Source organism: Garra rufa, chromosome 17, assembly GCF_049309525.1.
Source record: "Garra rufa chromosome 17, GarRuf1.0, whole genome shotgun sequence".
NCBI classification, from domain to species: Eukaryota; Metazoa; Chordata; class Actinopteri; order Cypriniformes; family Cyprinidae; genus Garra; species Garra rufa.
The window spans coordinates 17,945,836-17,960,479 of record NC_133377.1 but is presented as its reverse complement, the minus strand read 5'-3'; the positions used below and the strand labels follow the sequence as shown (position 1 = coordinate 17,960,479).

The window sequence follows — 14,644 nt, the reverse complement described above, 5'->3', positions numbered from 1 at the left end:
GGAGTGTAGATTGATATGAATGAAAATGAAGGAATCTGAACACATTTTACAATCTATTCTACAGCAGGCTTCAAAGTCTCCAGGCTGGTTAAAAAAAAACAAAACAAAAAAAACAACAGTTTTCACACAATGTACTAAAATTTATTGATTAATGAAATCGGTCTCATTTAAGAGAGCAAATGAGAAAAAGGGGAATCATCAAATAGTAATAATGTACAAACTGATTACTTTCAAAGAGACAAATTACATTTCTCTCAAACTGTGGAAAAGACATGAGGAATAAACTCGCTATCACATTTCTGCTTCAGTATTTACATTGCAATATTTTGTATGTTCAGAGATCTTGTTTGTTGTGCTACAGAAGCCCCTGACGTTTCAGATCCTCATAAGTCTTCTTGTTGACCACGTTTCCACTGGAGTCTTCATATTCCTCCTGCAAGACAAAAATTATAAATATTTTCTTTCTGAACTCATAATCATCCAGTATCAAGATTTATTACCACTTGAAACCTTCACTGATCTTTCTCTTTCCAACAAGAAACAAATCAAGCAGCCAAAGCGGAGTTTTCACAGCTGATTAACGTTGGTTAAACCTGATGCTTGAGTCAGAGCAGAGCTGCACAGGTGAATGTGACTTCACTCAGCGTAATGTCAGACTATTGAATGTGTTTCAGAATAACTCACCTCTGTGTCTGGCTGCCATCGCTCTAATGCTTTCTGTGACTTCAGCTTTGACCAGACTATTAGAAAAGAGAAACACACAATTTTAGGACAAGAACAGATACCATTAGGGTCACTGAAAATAGATACTGGTAGAACAAATAACAAACTTGCCATGATTTTGAGCAGAAGGGTAGTAATGTCAAACTACACTGTACACTGCAACAATTCTGTTAGCAATTAATGAGTTTTTCCTCTTTATTAACACTAATACATGGTGTACATTATATAAACATGATGTATATACAGGTGCATCTCAATAAATTAGAATGTCGTGGAAAAGTTCATTTATTTCAGTAATTAAACTCAAATTGTAAAACTTGTGTATTAAATTCAATGCACACAGACTGAAGTAGTTTAAGTCTTTGGTTCTTTTAATTGTGATGATTTTGCTCACATTTAACAGAATCCCACCAATTCACTATCTCAACAAATTAGAATATGGTGACATGCCAATCAGCTAATCAACTCAAAACACCTGCAAAGTTTCCTGAGCCGTCAAAATGGTCTCTCAGTTTGGTTCACTAGGCTACACAATCATGGGGAAGACTGCTGATCTGACAGTTGTCCAGAAGACAATCATTGACACCCTTCACAAAGAGGGTAAGCCACAAACATTCATTGCTAAAGAAGCTGGCTGTTCACAGAGTGCTGTATCCAAGCATGTTAACAAAGTTGAGTGGAAGGAAAAAGTGTGGAAGAAAAAGATGCACAACCAACCGAGAGAACCGCAGCCTTGAGAGGCTTGTCAAGCAAAATCGATTCAAGAATTTGGGTGAACTTCACAAGGAATGGACTGAGGCTGGGGTCAAGGCATCAAGAGCCACCACACACAGACATATCAAGGAATTTGGCTACAGTTGTCGTATTCCTCTTGTTAAGCCACTCCTGAACCACAGACAACACCAGAGGCGTCTTACCTGGGCTAAGGAGAAGAAGAAATGGACTGTTGCCCAGTGGTCCAAAGTCCTCTTTTCAGATGAGAGCAAGTTTTGCATTTCATTTGGAAATCAAGGTCCGAGAATAAGGAGGAAGGGTGGAGAAGCTCATAGCCCAAGTTGCTTGCAGTCCAGTGTTACATTTTCACAGTCTGTGATATGGCTGCACGATATTGGGGAAAAATTACATCGCAATATATATCGCAAGAAAAAAAAACCGCAATGTGTACAAATTAATTTATGTTCATCAGGTTGTTTTGAACTGCTTAAAAATCAAATAATAATTGAAGAATAATTGGGGTAATTTTGTAAGCATTTTCAAAGAATAAAAAAGTAAAAGTACAGTATAATCAAAACCCTGAAATAAAATACTTTTTAAAGCTTATTTTGGGTAGTTTCATAAACAGTTTGACTCACCGTATTCACTGTCAATTCAGGCAAATCAAGGCTCTAATATGAAATTAATAATGAATGTTTCTTTTACCCTGATGAAAGGGAAATCAGCTTCTTCCTTTCACGAAAAACATTAAAAGCTTAGCCAAGATGGAGCAACAGCTGATCATAGCTGTTACAGGGATAACATTTTTTAGCAGCAGAGCTACTGCAAGCGATTTTTAGTTTTGGAAATCCATTTATCTTTGTTTATTTCTCTTTGCTGAAACTTCCGCGTCTTTAGGAGAGCGCGGGTCACGGTTGCTTAGCAACGGCAGACGCCACTCTGCCACTCAAGTTACAGAGCGCTTTTTAGGCGCGACATGTGAACGGTCCTTTAAATTCGTAGTGTTTCCGCGAGTTGTGGAAACATCTGCCAGGCACTCCCGACAAAGCACCTGTTTTTGGTCAGCAGCATCCTTTTTGTATCCAAAATACTTCCATATGACCGACGTTGCGTTTCTTTTTGCGACCAAATCTTCCATTTCGGCGCTTTTCTCCCGTCCCGCGCTCATTTTGCCATGCGCACGCAGAGACTGCATGCATGAAGTAGGTGAAGCAACGTGTGCATTGTAGTTTTTAAAGAACCCTTAAATATGAGTTAATTACTTTATTTTAGACAAATATAGATCCGTGAATAGAAAGTTTAGAAATATATAAAGTACATTTTAAAATCAGACACACATAATTTTTTTTTTTGCCTGCATCGTGACTGCCACGATGTGACTATCGCGCATGCGTACATCGCGATGACGATGCTGAAACGACCTATCGTGCAACCCTAGTCTGTGATGATTTGGGGTGCAATGTCATCTGCTGCTGTTGGTCCACTGTGTTTTTTGAAAACCAAAGTCACTGCCCCTGTTTACCAAGAAATTTTAGAGCACTTCATGCTAGGGATGTCCTGATCCGATCACGTGGTTTCAGACTCGATCGGAATCGGACGTTACCTCCCGATCAGGGCTCAGATATATTTGTATATATCATAGGTCGCATTAACCGAAAATCGTCCGTCATTGACGGAATTTTTGTTGCAATGACGGAAAAATCTGAATGCCGTCCGTCACTTTGACTGATTACAAAGAGGGTGATCTAGTGTAATTATTAGCTGTAATTCTCACCCCTGTCCAGTTGGTGGCGAGTGCGCTCCAGTGTGGCAACAGAGCACTTGCTGCAGAACTAAAACGAAACTGTTTCTAATCTTTTGTTATGCGTTTCATTACGCACAGGCGCAGTAGTACTTACTAAGAAGCTACAACAATCTATCATGCCACATTAAAGAGCGCCAAAACGGTATTTATTGCTTGAGTTTCCTAATGAAATTGAATTTGAAATTTAAGACTTTGTTTCACTGCGAATTGGATGGGAGGCGCACTATGTACTTGTTAGTCATCGACTAAAAAACAGCACAGACCAAAAGATCGACTGGGATTTACTGCTCAATATTGCTCATTAAAATGAGAATATATTAAATCAATGTCACTGCGGGGTGTTGAACATGAAAAGTAAAGCAGTCTTATCTGTTCTCTTCAACATATTAAAAATTAGAGCGTGAACAAACATTAATGCAATTAAATGTGTAATAATTAAAATATGAAAATTAAAATGAGGGTTATAATGAATTATGACAGAATTTTTACGACCCTGTCAGTCAAAATGATGGGCAATGTCTGACGCAACCTCTGGTATATATATTCTCATTGCAGAGTTAGACCTCTTGACTCCACACAGAAACACAGCAAATGACACTTATTTTTTTATTTATTTACATGCCTGCCGGGTATTTTAAGTTGAGGTGCTATTTGTTTTTATATAAGATTTTTTTTATATTTACTGTTGCACCAAAGTCCAGAAGTTAAGAATTTATGTAATTTATTACTTGACTGTTCAATCTACCTCACAGAAGTGCTCTGTATGTTAACAGAGTTGTTGAATGTTAAAATATAAAATAAGGAACATCCTGGATCTGTTTCTTCTTTATTCTTTTTTTAAATGTATTATAGAAGTATCGGATCGGGACACGGGATCGTTAGATACTCAAAATCAAATGACTCTGAGGTAAAAAAAACCTGATCGGGACATCCCTACTTCATGCTTCCTTCTGCTGACCAGCTTTTTAAAGATACTGATTTCATTTTCCAGCAGGATTTGGCACCTGCCCACACTGCCAAAAGCACCAAAAGTTGGTTAAATGACCATGGTGTTGGTGTGCTTGACTGGCCAGCAAACTCGCCAGACCTGAACCCCATTGAGAATCTATAGGTTACCGTCAAGAGGAAAATGAGAAACAAGAGACCAAAAAATACAGATGAGCTGAAGGCCACTGTCAAAGAAACCTAGGCTTCCATACCACCTCAGCAGTGCCACAGACTGATCACCTCCATGCCACGCCGAACTGAGGCAGTAATTAAAGCAAAAGGAGCCCCTACCAAGTATTGAGTACATATACAGTAAATGAACATACTTTCCAGAAGGTCAACAATTCACTAAAATGTATTTTTTTATTGGTCTTATGAAGCATTCTAATTTGTTGAGATTGAATTGAATTGGTGGGTTTTTGTTAAATGTGTGCCAAATCATCACAATTAAAAGAACCAAAGACTTAAACTACTTCAGCCTGTGTGCACTGAATTTATTTAATACACAAGTTTCACAATTTGAGTTGAATTACTGAAATAAATGAACTTTCACAACATTCAAATTTATTGAGATGCACCTGTAAATCTGAGATGAATTATTGTACTCACGGGACACTGCATCTTCAATCTGGGTGACGTTGGCAAAGTGGGCTGTATTAGGAATGCCCAAACAGCGCATACCGTGAGCGTGACGCCACTCCTGAAACACAGAAAACTGATTTATGACCAGGAACACCAAAGGTGTCGTAGACTTTTAACACAGCACAAGGGTTAAGAGTAAAGTTACAAACATTAGTTGATTTACATTTGTTTTTATACTTGAGGCCACGTTCACACTTGGCGTCTTTTTTGACAAGAAAAAGTTGACTAGGGCGTTTTTTTAGTAAAAAAAAAAAAGCTGGCAGCGTTCTGTTACAAAAAGCAGCCGAGTGCGTCTTTAGTTGCTATAACAACAGCTGCAACAGTAGCGTAGTGCTGTGTGGTGAAGGAATGTCGAGAAAGAGCCTCTTTGTGATGTATATTACGATAGAGTTGTTTACTCATATCATACAACTCCTTGTGCTCCGAAACTAGTACGATAAGTTTATTTACCGGCAACTTCTCCAGTTTTTTTTTCTTGTTGTTTTTGTTGTTATGGAAACGATAGGTCCCGCTACTCGCTTGTCATTGGTCAGCTGTCAAAAAAGCGCTTGACATAGGGCGTTTTCTTCAAAAAAGTTAAACTTTTTTCAACTTAAAAAGACACTCTGAGCTGCAGAAAAAGACGCCGGCGGTGGCGTTTAAAAAAGCGCTCAGTGCTTTTTTGAAAAGACGGTTTACTCCATAGGATTAGAATGTAAAACAGACGCTGGCAGTTTGGAAAAGGACACCAAGTGTGAACACGGCCTTACTGTGTAAAATACTAGATGTTTTTTTAAGTAAGAGTAATATTCTCATTAGTGTATGATTAGTCAAAGTGCTACAGAACATCTGGAACGTGCATTGAAAGTCAGTAAAATCACCAACTAAAATAGAAACAAGTGAAAAGTTGTGACTTATTGTCAAGTATGTTGAGCCATACTCAAAATTGATACTCTGCATTTAACCTATCCAAGTGCACACACACAGCAGTGAGAAGTGAACAAACACACACACTGGAGCAGTGGGCAGACATTGCTCCAGCGCCTGGGGAGCAACTGGGGGTTCGTGCTTTGCTTAAGGGCACCTCAGTCATGCTATTGAAGGTGGAAAGAGCGCTGTTCATTCACAACCTTTGGGTTACAAGCCCGACTCTCTTACCATTAGGCCATGACTGCCTGCTCCATTAATACATCTGTTAGAATATAAATTTTTTTTTTTTGCAAACTTACTGCAAAGTGTCTCTGGAAGGCTTTGGGTCCTCTGTACGTGTAATTCCCACAGATCTCACAGTTGTAATTGATGTTCAGGCCGTGCAGTTTGTACAACCAGTATGGAATCGGCTAAAGACAACAGACAAAAGACAAAGTTAATGACACTATAAGCATTTTACCACTAGAGCTGTGTGATATTGAATAAATGATACAGGAAATTCTAAAGAGATGTTATTGGCTAAGGCCCAGCCTTAATGATCTCCACTGTTCTCTGTGTTTTGGAGGAAACTGAATCAATTACCCATCAATCAGATGCCTTTAAAAACCAGTTTTTGATCTTCTCTAATGAACATTATAAATAACTATAATCAAACCAAGTGTACCTTTCCGTCCCAGCCGAGTGGCAGGTTTTTGGGGTTGTATATGATCTCATTATCTTCATCTTCACTCTCGCTCTCACTGGGCTGCTCTTCATCCTCCTCATCACGCTCCTCTCCTGTGCGCGCCTGCTTCCTCTGGACGTTCTCATGGGTCAGCTGCCTTTGCTCCTGCAACACACAACAACACATCAGCTTCCAGCAACAACACTGCAGACAATTCACACCAACATCACCAAACTAAAACTACTCATTAAAAAAAGGACAAGAAAAAAAAAAAAAAAAAATGAAACAAAAAAGTAAGCTTGATCTGAGAACTAATATATCTCATTCTTTACAGGTGCCCTATAATGATATAATCCATTTACTCACTTCACCTGTTTTTAATGTTTTGTCTGTGCATATATTTAGCAAAAATTAGAGTATTAATATTTAATGAGAGGAGAAAAAAAAAACTACAGTAGGCAGACTGCTTACCCCCAAGATCTCTACATATTCATAAATCTGAGCTTCAAGAAAAGCTGATTCCTTGTTGCGCTCAGAGTCTCTGCAGACACAAGATAGACAAATAGACAGATTAAAAATAAATTCACAACTAAATTACATTTAACAGGCAAATAACGCATGCAAAGTAGGGCTGTATTTAAAAGAAAACAAAAATATGTTGTAAATAAGTCTCTTATTTCTGTCCTTTTTTAAAACCTGAATGCAATGCATTATACATTGTCCCAAACGGAGGTAGCCTTACTTCTTTGGTCCCTTGGCCTTTGGGTTTTTGGCAAACAGTGAGGGGTCCAGTGACTCCAGAGATTTGCCTTTAGTGCTGAACAGACGCTGGGCCCTCTCTTCTAGTGTGCTACAAACAAAACACACACAAAGAAATTACACGTCTGGATGATACGAACAGACTCAAAAACCAGCGACTGCCAGTTCTATGAATGTTTTATTTGTAATCCAGTGAAAGTGTTCACACTCACCCTCCACATTTGAGACCTAAAGCCATGAGAGCAGACTTCAATCTGTCCAGACCCAGAGACGCCAGCTCCTGTAGCCATTAAACACAACATTACTGATCTGGCAATCAGTTTGACAATATTATTGAAAACATTATTAACTAAGAAAACATGAAAGTCGCATTTGTAACAGGCAAGAACAAGAGAAACTGACCTCCCAGGAAGAGAAGGCAGACAGATCCAGATGGGCTCCAGCGTGAGTCAGAGCACTACTCGTCTCTTTCTGTAACACACATTTAGAAAACACCTCCATTCATTCCTCAGGCACTCACATGATTTAATAGAGGACAGCAGGATTATGTAGATGTTATAGATAACAGAAATCTTTTATAAAACTTATCTTTATTATAACACTGATGAATATTAACTTTAATGAAAGGTCATATATGGATACAGGGCTCGAAATTAACTTTTTTACTTGGTAGCACTGGAGCTCCCAACTTCAAAATTTAGGAGCACCAAACAAATATTAGGAGCGCTAATTTCTTTTTAGTAATGCGCCGATCTTGATTCTTCATGGTCGATTCTGATTGCAGATTTTTTACAAGCAAATGGGCTGATTCTGAAAGCCTTTTTTATATATTTATTTTACGCCTTAAAGGAACACTCCACTTTTTTTGGAAATAGGCTCATTCTCCAACTCTCCCCGAGTTAATAAGTTGATTTTTTACCGTTTTGAAATCCATTCAGCCGTTCTCCTGTTCTGGCGATATCACTTTTAGCATAGCTTAGCATAGATCATTGAATCCTATTAGACCAGTGTTTCTCAACGGGGGCGGTACCGCCCCCCAGGGGGCGTTGGGAGAGCCTCGGGGGGCGCTGAAAGCAATAATTTTGAAAGGGGGGCGCTGAGGTGGTTTTGGGGGGCGTTTGGTTAAGACGAGTTTAAACCGAACAAGTTTGAGCTAAAATTTGCAGAAGAAAATGGTCTGCCACATCCTAATGCCATTTCTACACTGGATGCATCAAAGCGCACTTTCTGTATCTATTTGTCAACTTGTCTGCAGCATAAGCGCGAGGAATGCGTTTACTGTAGCGCTCGCGCTCAGTTACTGAATGACTCATTATAACGGGATCTACGTGCTTTAACGCAACTTGTTGCGCCTTTCGCGGCCAGTGTAGCAGTGTTAAGGTCATTGCACACTGTGTCCGAAATTTTCGTATACGTTATTTCGTATTCGTAATCCTAAAAATTCGTCACGCACAGAAACCTTGCACACTGAGTCCGACGAAATAGAACGATGTTGTCCACTCTCTTCTTAAAAAGAGAAACAGATACAGAGGAGTGAGGAAATACTTTTAAGGCGCACCTCCTTATTAATAAACTGCGGGATCATCCCGGGTGATTCAGAGTTTATTTCAGGATGTCAGTAATCGTTGATGCTTTGCTAGCATTACTGGAGCCACATAATATAAAGAAGACCACTAATTTTTGCGAACTCAGCGTACAAGGACCTTCACAGTGCTTTGTGCTGCGGGACAAAGTGAATGAATTTGACAGACGCAATTCTGGATTTTGGCGTTCGCTTGTACGGTGGCTCTAAACTGTCAAAACACCTCTCAAAATGCTTGCTACAGATGCGAAAAACGCAAAAAATCAAACCCGATCCGCAATTTTTTATGACGGACGAAAAATTTGGAGGCAGTGTGCAAGTGTGATTAACATAACGTGAGGTATTTATTTTTTAACGTGCGAAAAATTCGGACTCAATGTGTGCAATGACCTTAAGTGTTAGCTGGCTGCTAGTTTACAACAATAGTCACGGTCAAGCATGAGATGCTTTTTCTTGTTTAGAAAAAAAAAATAATATGAAAACTTTTTGTTTGCCAAATGATTTAAATGCCAAATTTTTAAAGAATGTATTCAAAGCTCACAAATAATAGCCCAGCCTAATTTTTACTGCACGTTGCTTTTTTGCTCCTTGGGAAACTAATGATAATGATATTTCAAGCCCAGTCAAATCAAATATGTCATGAATGTCATGTGGCATTCAATTACATATTTTTGAAATAAAAGTATGTACGGGCTAATGTGGGCTGTTATATTTGGGTTTAGATAGGTTACATGCTTTTAAAATAGCCTATATATTATAAATAAAATACATTACTATTAAAAAAGGCAAATAAGATTTTTTAATGGATGAATAAACAAAGGTTGCATTTGTTTGTTTTAAAAAAATATATACCATTAAAAAAGCTTTTTTAATTGAATATATTTTAAATGTGTTTTCCTCTTATGCTAAGCTTCATTACTCTAGCTTTCAGTGTCACATGATCTTTCAGAAATCATGCTGAATGCCATAAAATCAAGAAAATGTAATTTGATCTCTTTAACATTTATTTAATTGACTGAAGTACAAAGAAACAAATTCCAATGTTTACACTGGCCAACATATTTTTGTTAATATAAACAAATTGAGCCACGATCTAGCTTTGCTTGCAAAGACTGAGAAGCTCCTTTTATACCCAAAGATGATCCCCTCACCTATTACCAATTCACCTGCCTCCTGTCAACTGTTTCAAAACAGATTAGCTTATTCTATAACCTTTTCACTTTTATTATAATTGTTTTGGAGTGTGTTGCACTTTTGTGACTTTTCTTTTCTTTGTAATGTTGTCAATTAAATAAAAGTTAAATAGAATTAACAAATCATAGATTTTATCATTTTACAAAACATCCCAACTTTTAGTGTTGTACTTAGTTTTCTTTAAGGTATTTGTAAGCAAACTTTTAAATATTCTAAAAATTGTGAAATATAGTAAAGTAGAGTTTACATTTCTTCCATGCATGTGTAAATGTGGTATTACCCACAAAATTAACCATGTCTACTATCTCAGAAAAAAGGGAATTCAATATATTCTCAAAAAGCAGGGTATTTTCCAAGGGATTTTTTTTTTTTTTTTTTTGAAAATATCCAAACATACCACAGCAGTAAAAAGGGTGTTCAAGAGTTCCAGAAATGGAAGAACAAACTAAAATCACTTATGTAAAAATGTCCTTTTGGATATGTTCTAAACAGGAATTTTTATTTAGTCTTTTTAAATTTGGGGCAATAAAGTATATCAGCATCACAAAAATACTGAAGCTGTAGCAATGAAAATCACCAATTTGCTTAAAAACTGCAAATGAATGTTATTAATGTTTTTTAAATATATATAATTTACTGTAAAAAAATGATCAATTCAATGCATCCTTAAATTAATTTTGTAAAAATTGTAATGACCCCATACATCTGAATTGCTATAAATATAATAACAGTCCTATTATAAACACAAAATACTAATAACAATCAATTTTAATATTCATTGAGGACAATTAGACTATGATTTATTTGATGGGGGGGCGGTGAGGGACCTGAATAATGGGTAGGGGGGCGCTGGACCAAAAAAGGTTGAGAACCACTGTATTAGACCAATAGCATCGCGTTCAAAAATGACCAACGAGTTTCCATATTTGTCCTATTTAAAACTTGACTCTTCTGTAGTTATATCGTGTACTAAGACCGGTGGAAATGCAAAGCTTCAATTTTCTAGGCTGATAAGATTAGGAACTACACTCCCATTCCGGCGTAATAGTCAAGGAAGTTTGCTGCCGTAATATGGCCAAAGCAGGCGGAGTATTATCAGAAATGAGTTCCCAGCTAGTTTAGCATTTGCACATGTGCTGCGTGGTATTACTGCTCCTGCTTCGGCCTTATTACGGCAGCAAACTTCCTTGACTATTACGCCGGAATGGGAGTGTAGTTCCTAATCTTATCAGCCTAGAAAATTGAAGCTTTGTATTTCCACCGGTCTTAGTACACGATATAACTACAGAAGAGTCAAGTTTTAAATAGGACAAATATGGAAACTCGTTGGTCATTTTTGAACGTGATGCTATTGGTCTAATAGGATTCAATGATCTATGCTAAGCTATGCTAAAAGTGATATCACCAGAACAGGAGAACGGCTGAATGGATTTCAAAACAGTAAAACTCAACTTATGAACTCGGGGGGAGTTGGAGAATGAGCCTATTTCCCAAAAAAGTGGAGTGTTCCTTTAAGCAAGGGACAAGAATGAATGAAAATTAGTACATGAACAAGATGTTTGTTTTCTCTATTATAGGTACAGACATTTAAATTAGAGGCAGCCACTGCATTTTTAAACAATCTACAGTATAAACAACAAAAAATAAACGACACAGTTCTTTCTTAGTCGTGTAGACAATAAATGGAGCCATAATCAAAGTAGGCTACTCTTTCAATATTCAAAGTGCAAATAGAGACCGAATTTTTCAAGCATGATACAGAGATATAGACACTACACAACTTAATATAGCCCACATACTAATAACAGCCTAGATATTTTATGTAGCCTAATTTGCGCGCATTGGGGAGTCGCTCTCTAAACGTGGGGTATTAAACTTGCTTTTGAATGCTCGTGCACGTTTTACTTTTGGTTTCGTTTTAACGATCGTGCAAAACTCTCGACGGCGCGGAGCGTGCATTCTACAATACAAGAGATTACTTTAACAAAAACATTTGAAAGTGGGAGGACACAAACAGGATTTTGAAAAGTGTGTCCCGAGTGGAAATTACACCCCTGTGCGAGTGGAACTCTGCCGCTGAGTTATCATTTGATGTGAATGTATGCCGCATTGTACAGTATATTGAGACGGAGGCGGCAGAATTGTATCTGACAGAATGTACGCTGTAGCACGAACTATAGTAGATTTCTTCAAAAGCAGATTGTGGAGACTTTTTAATTGTCCACAATCAAAGGAGAGAACGGCGAAGCTGTCTCTGTATTAGCTCACAACAGTCTGTGCAGAAGTTAGGCTAGCCAAAGTTTTGTAAAGAAATGAAACCAAGTCGCACCACAACAATTTCTCGCACTCCCACAAATGCTCCCAAATATAATTTGAGGTCGCGCAGATTAAATTTTGGGAGCATATGCGACCAAAACGGTCCCAATTTCGAGCCCTGGGATATGTTCGAAAACTATGCAGACACTGTCGAAATCAAACACATGTAATAATTTACTAATAGAGCTCATTGATGTTGTCTCTCAAACACAAACCCACCGGCCAGCCTGGAAACATTCCACTCTCCCACTTCTTCTCAAACTCTGCCAAGATCTTTCCATAGAGCTCATTCTGATCCAGCAGAGGCTTGACCCGATCCGTGTATTCCTGCAGGTACTCCAACAACATCTCCAGATACCTGCAAAATCACAGACATCAGATCACTGATCAGCTACAACAGGCATCCATCCATATCAGGGAGCACTCATTAACCACAAAAACAACCAACTTTAACTACAAATGACACAAAACAAACTATGGTTTATGTTTTAGGACTGAAGAATTTGGGAATTTGTGAAAGGTTTTCTGTGACTGTTTGTAGGGCTGCACAATCTGCCCAAAAAGATCATGCTATGTGGATTTAAAATGACCAACTTTCACCTACTTCTTATACTCTGCATTCTTCCTATCTTTAGAGATGTCAAAGAGCTGATCGAATGTTGACAGATAAGTGACATACTCCAGTTTCTAGAAAAGAGGAACAGAGAGAGGTGTAAGAATCTTTAATGCAATTATTTAAAGATGAACGATTCTAGAGTGAGACCGTACCTCTACTCCTTTCAGATTAGTGTACTTCAGGTAGCAGTCGTGAAGATCCAGGTAGCGTCCATAACCCTCTTCATCAGTGAACTCCACCAGATCTGTGATCAGCAAGAAGACTGTTACTGTATATTCACACTATTAACAAGCAAACATATTAGTGTCTGCCTTAGCAAACAGCTCTCACATTACTCAAAACTTACTTTGTGCCTCCTCACTGGGGTTGTCTTTGGCTTTCATGAGCTCTTCAAACTCCACTGACATGGGCACACAGATCTAGAATTAACACAGAACAAGTGGAGTGAATATTTTCATTCTGAAACATGACAAGTTGAGGGTGAAAGGCAGATCATTTCATGCCAGTCTACCTCATGAGGGTGCTTTCTGTGGAATTCCTTGATCTGTTTGAGTCGGTTGTAAAATTCGGCAAACTCGTTTGGTCCTGATATTGCATTCAACTCATCCTTCCTCATACTGATGAACAGACCAAACACAATCATGAGATCTAACAAAACACGGATTATATATTTCTATACCGAGTACTGACTCAAATGTGCTCCACTTACCCATCTTTGTCTTCATACAAGTCTCTGAGGTTTGCACTCACTTCCATGTATCTCTGCAAGTATAAAAAAACACAAACATACAAGCTACATCAACTTACATGACAGTGTGAATTTGAGAATTATTACAAAATCAAAAAAGTAACAACATTAAATAAAAGATGAATCTTACATCCAGCATGGCTCTCACTCGATGATCAGAGTTGATCTGGTCTCTCAGCTGTTGAAGAGAGAAAAGGAAAGTTGAGCTAAGGAAGAACATTACTAAATGAACACAAAGTAACGTTACCCTTCTCAAAAAAAGCAACTGCCTTTTGTGAAGTCAAAATGAACCAATGGTTAATCAATCATAACAACTAAATGTACAAGTAAGATATAATCATAAAAAAAAACTTGAGAGAAAGGAAGCTGTCATGAAAACTAAATAAATGGTGCAATAAACCTTGAGTAACATTATAAGCAAACACCATTATAATGTTGTGTATAACGTCGGTTACAATGCACAAATATGAATAAAACTGTCAAAACGTGCTATTTTGATGCACTAATAGGCGTGACAAATTCAAACAGAGTTCGATTAAGTTCACCGTTTATGTTTATTAATAACACGATTAGCAGCAATTTCAACTCATTCAAAGCTCCGTAAAGTTACCGTGTTTTTTTTCGTCAGCATCTCCTTCGTTTTGGCGTCCATAAGCCTCTCTTTCTCCTCATGGTATCGACGCTGTTGCTCTAAAATCGTTTCCATTGTGATTTAGTGATTTGGTAATTTTAAGAAATCTGATTTATTCAACTGTTGTTTAGCTGAGCCTGCGTACGCGCGTGTAACGTACAGGAAAGAGATCCTGTGCGTATTTCACTCGACCGGAAACATAAACAAGAGGATAAAGGTTCCGACTTCACAGTCGCTTAAAGACTTATTTAGGTGTTTTTGAACTGAATGTCACAATAGATTTTATTATCGCAAGATGAGCTCACATATCGTTTGTGTTAAATAATATATACACTTTTTTTGGTATACTTGATCA

At 37.8% G+C, this 14,644-nt stretch overlaps 1 protein-coding gene across 1 annotated transcript; it reads right to left on the bottom strand.

Annotated features, from left to right (window-relative positions):
- Nucleotides 1-119: 119 nt before the first annotated feature.
- sf3a3 (splicing factor 3a, subunit 3) lies at nucleotides 120-14,439 on the bottom strand. Its single transcript, XM_073822122.1, has 17 exons — nucleotides 14,269-14,439; nucleotides 13,789-13,836; nucleotides 13,620-13,672; nucleotides 13,422-13,527; nucleotides 13,257-13,329; nucleotides 13,063-13,154; nucleotides 12,899-12,981; nucleotides 12,514-12,652; nucleotides 7,605-7,673; nucleotides 7,415-7,482; nucleotides 7,186-7,293; nucleotides 6,915-6,984; nucleotides 6,444-6,608; nucleotides 6,079-6,189; nucleotides 4,838-4,928; nucleotides 685-740; nucleotides 120-433 (listed from the first exon to the last, which is right to left on the bottom strand). Exons 1-17 carry the CDS (start codon nucleotides 14,362-14,364, stop codon nucleotides 356-358), a joined length of 1,506 nt encoding a protein of 501 aa, XP_073678223.1. The 5' UTR covers nucleotides 14,365-14,439; the 3' UTR covers nucleotides 120-355.
- Between the last annotated feature and the right edge of the window lie 205 nt (nucleotides 14,440-14,644).

What these genes read in the sequence shown, in the direction of transcription:
- sf3a3 (XM_073822122.1), bottom strand. Translation starts at nt 14,364, where the DNA reads ATGGAAACGATTTTAGAGCAACAGCGTCGATACCATGAGGAGAAAGAG. An exon ending in AAGAATGCAGAGTATAAGAA is followed by an intron (nt 12,653 to 12,898) that starts GTAGGTGAAAGT and finishes GTGATTTTGCAG; the next exon opens with GTATCTGGAGATGTTGTTGG. An exon ending in CACTCGGCTGGGACGGAAAG is followed by an intron (nt 6,190 to 6,443) that starts GTACACTTGGTT and finishes TGTTGTCTTTAG; the next exon opens with CCGATTCCATACTGGTTGTA.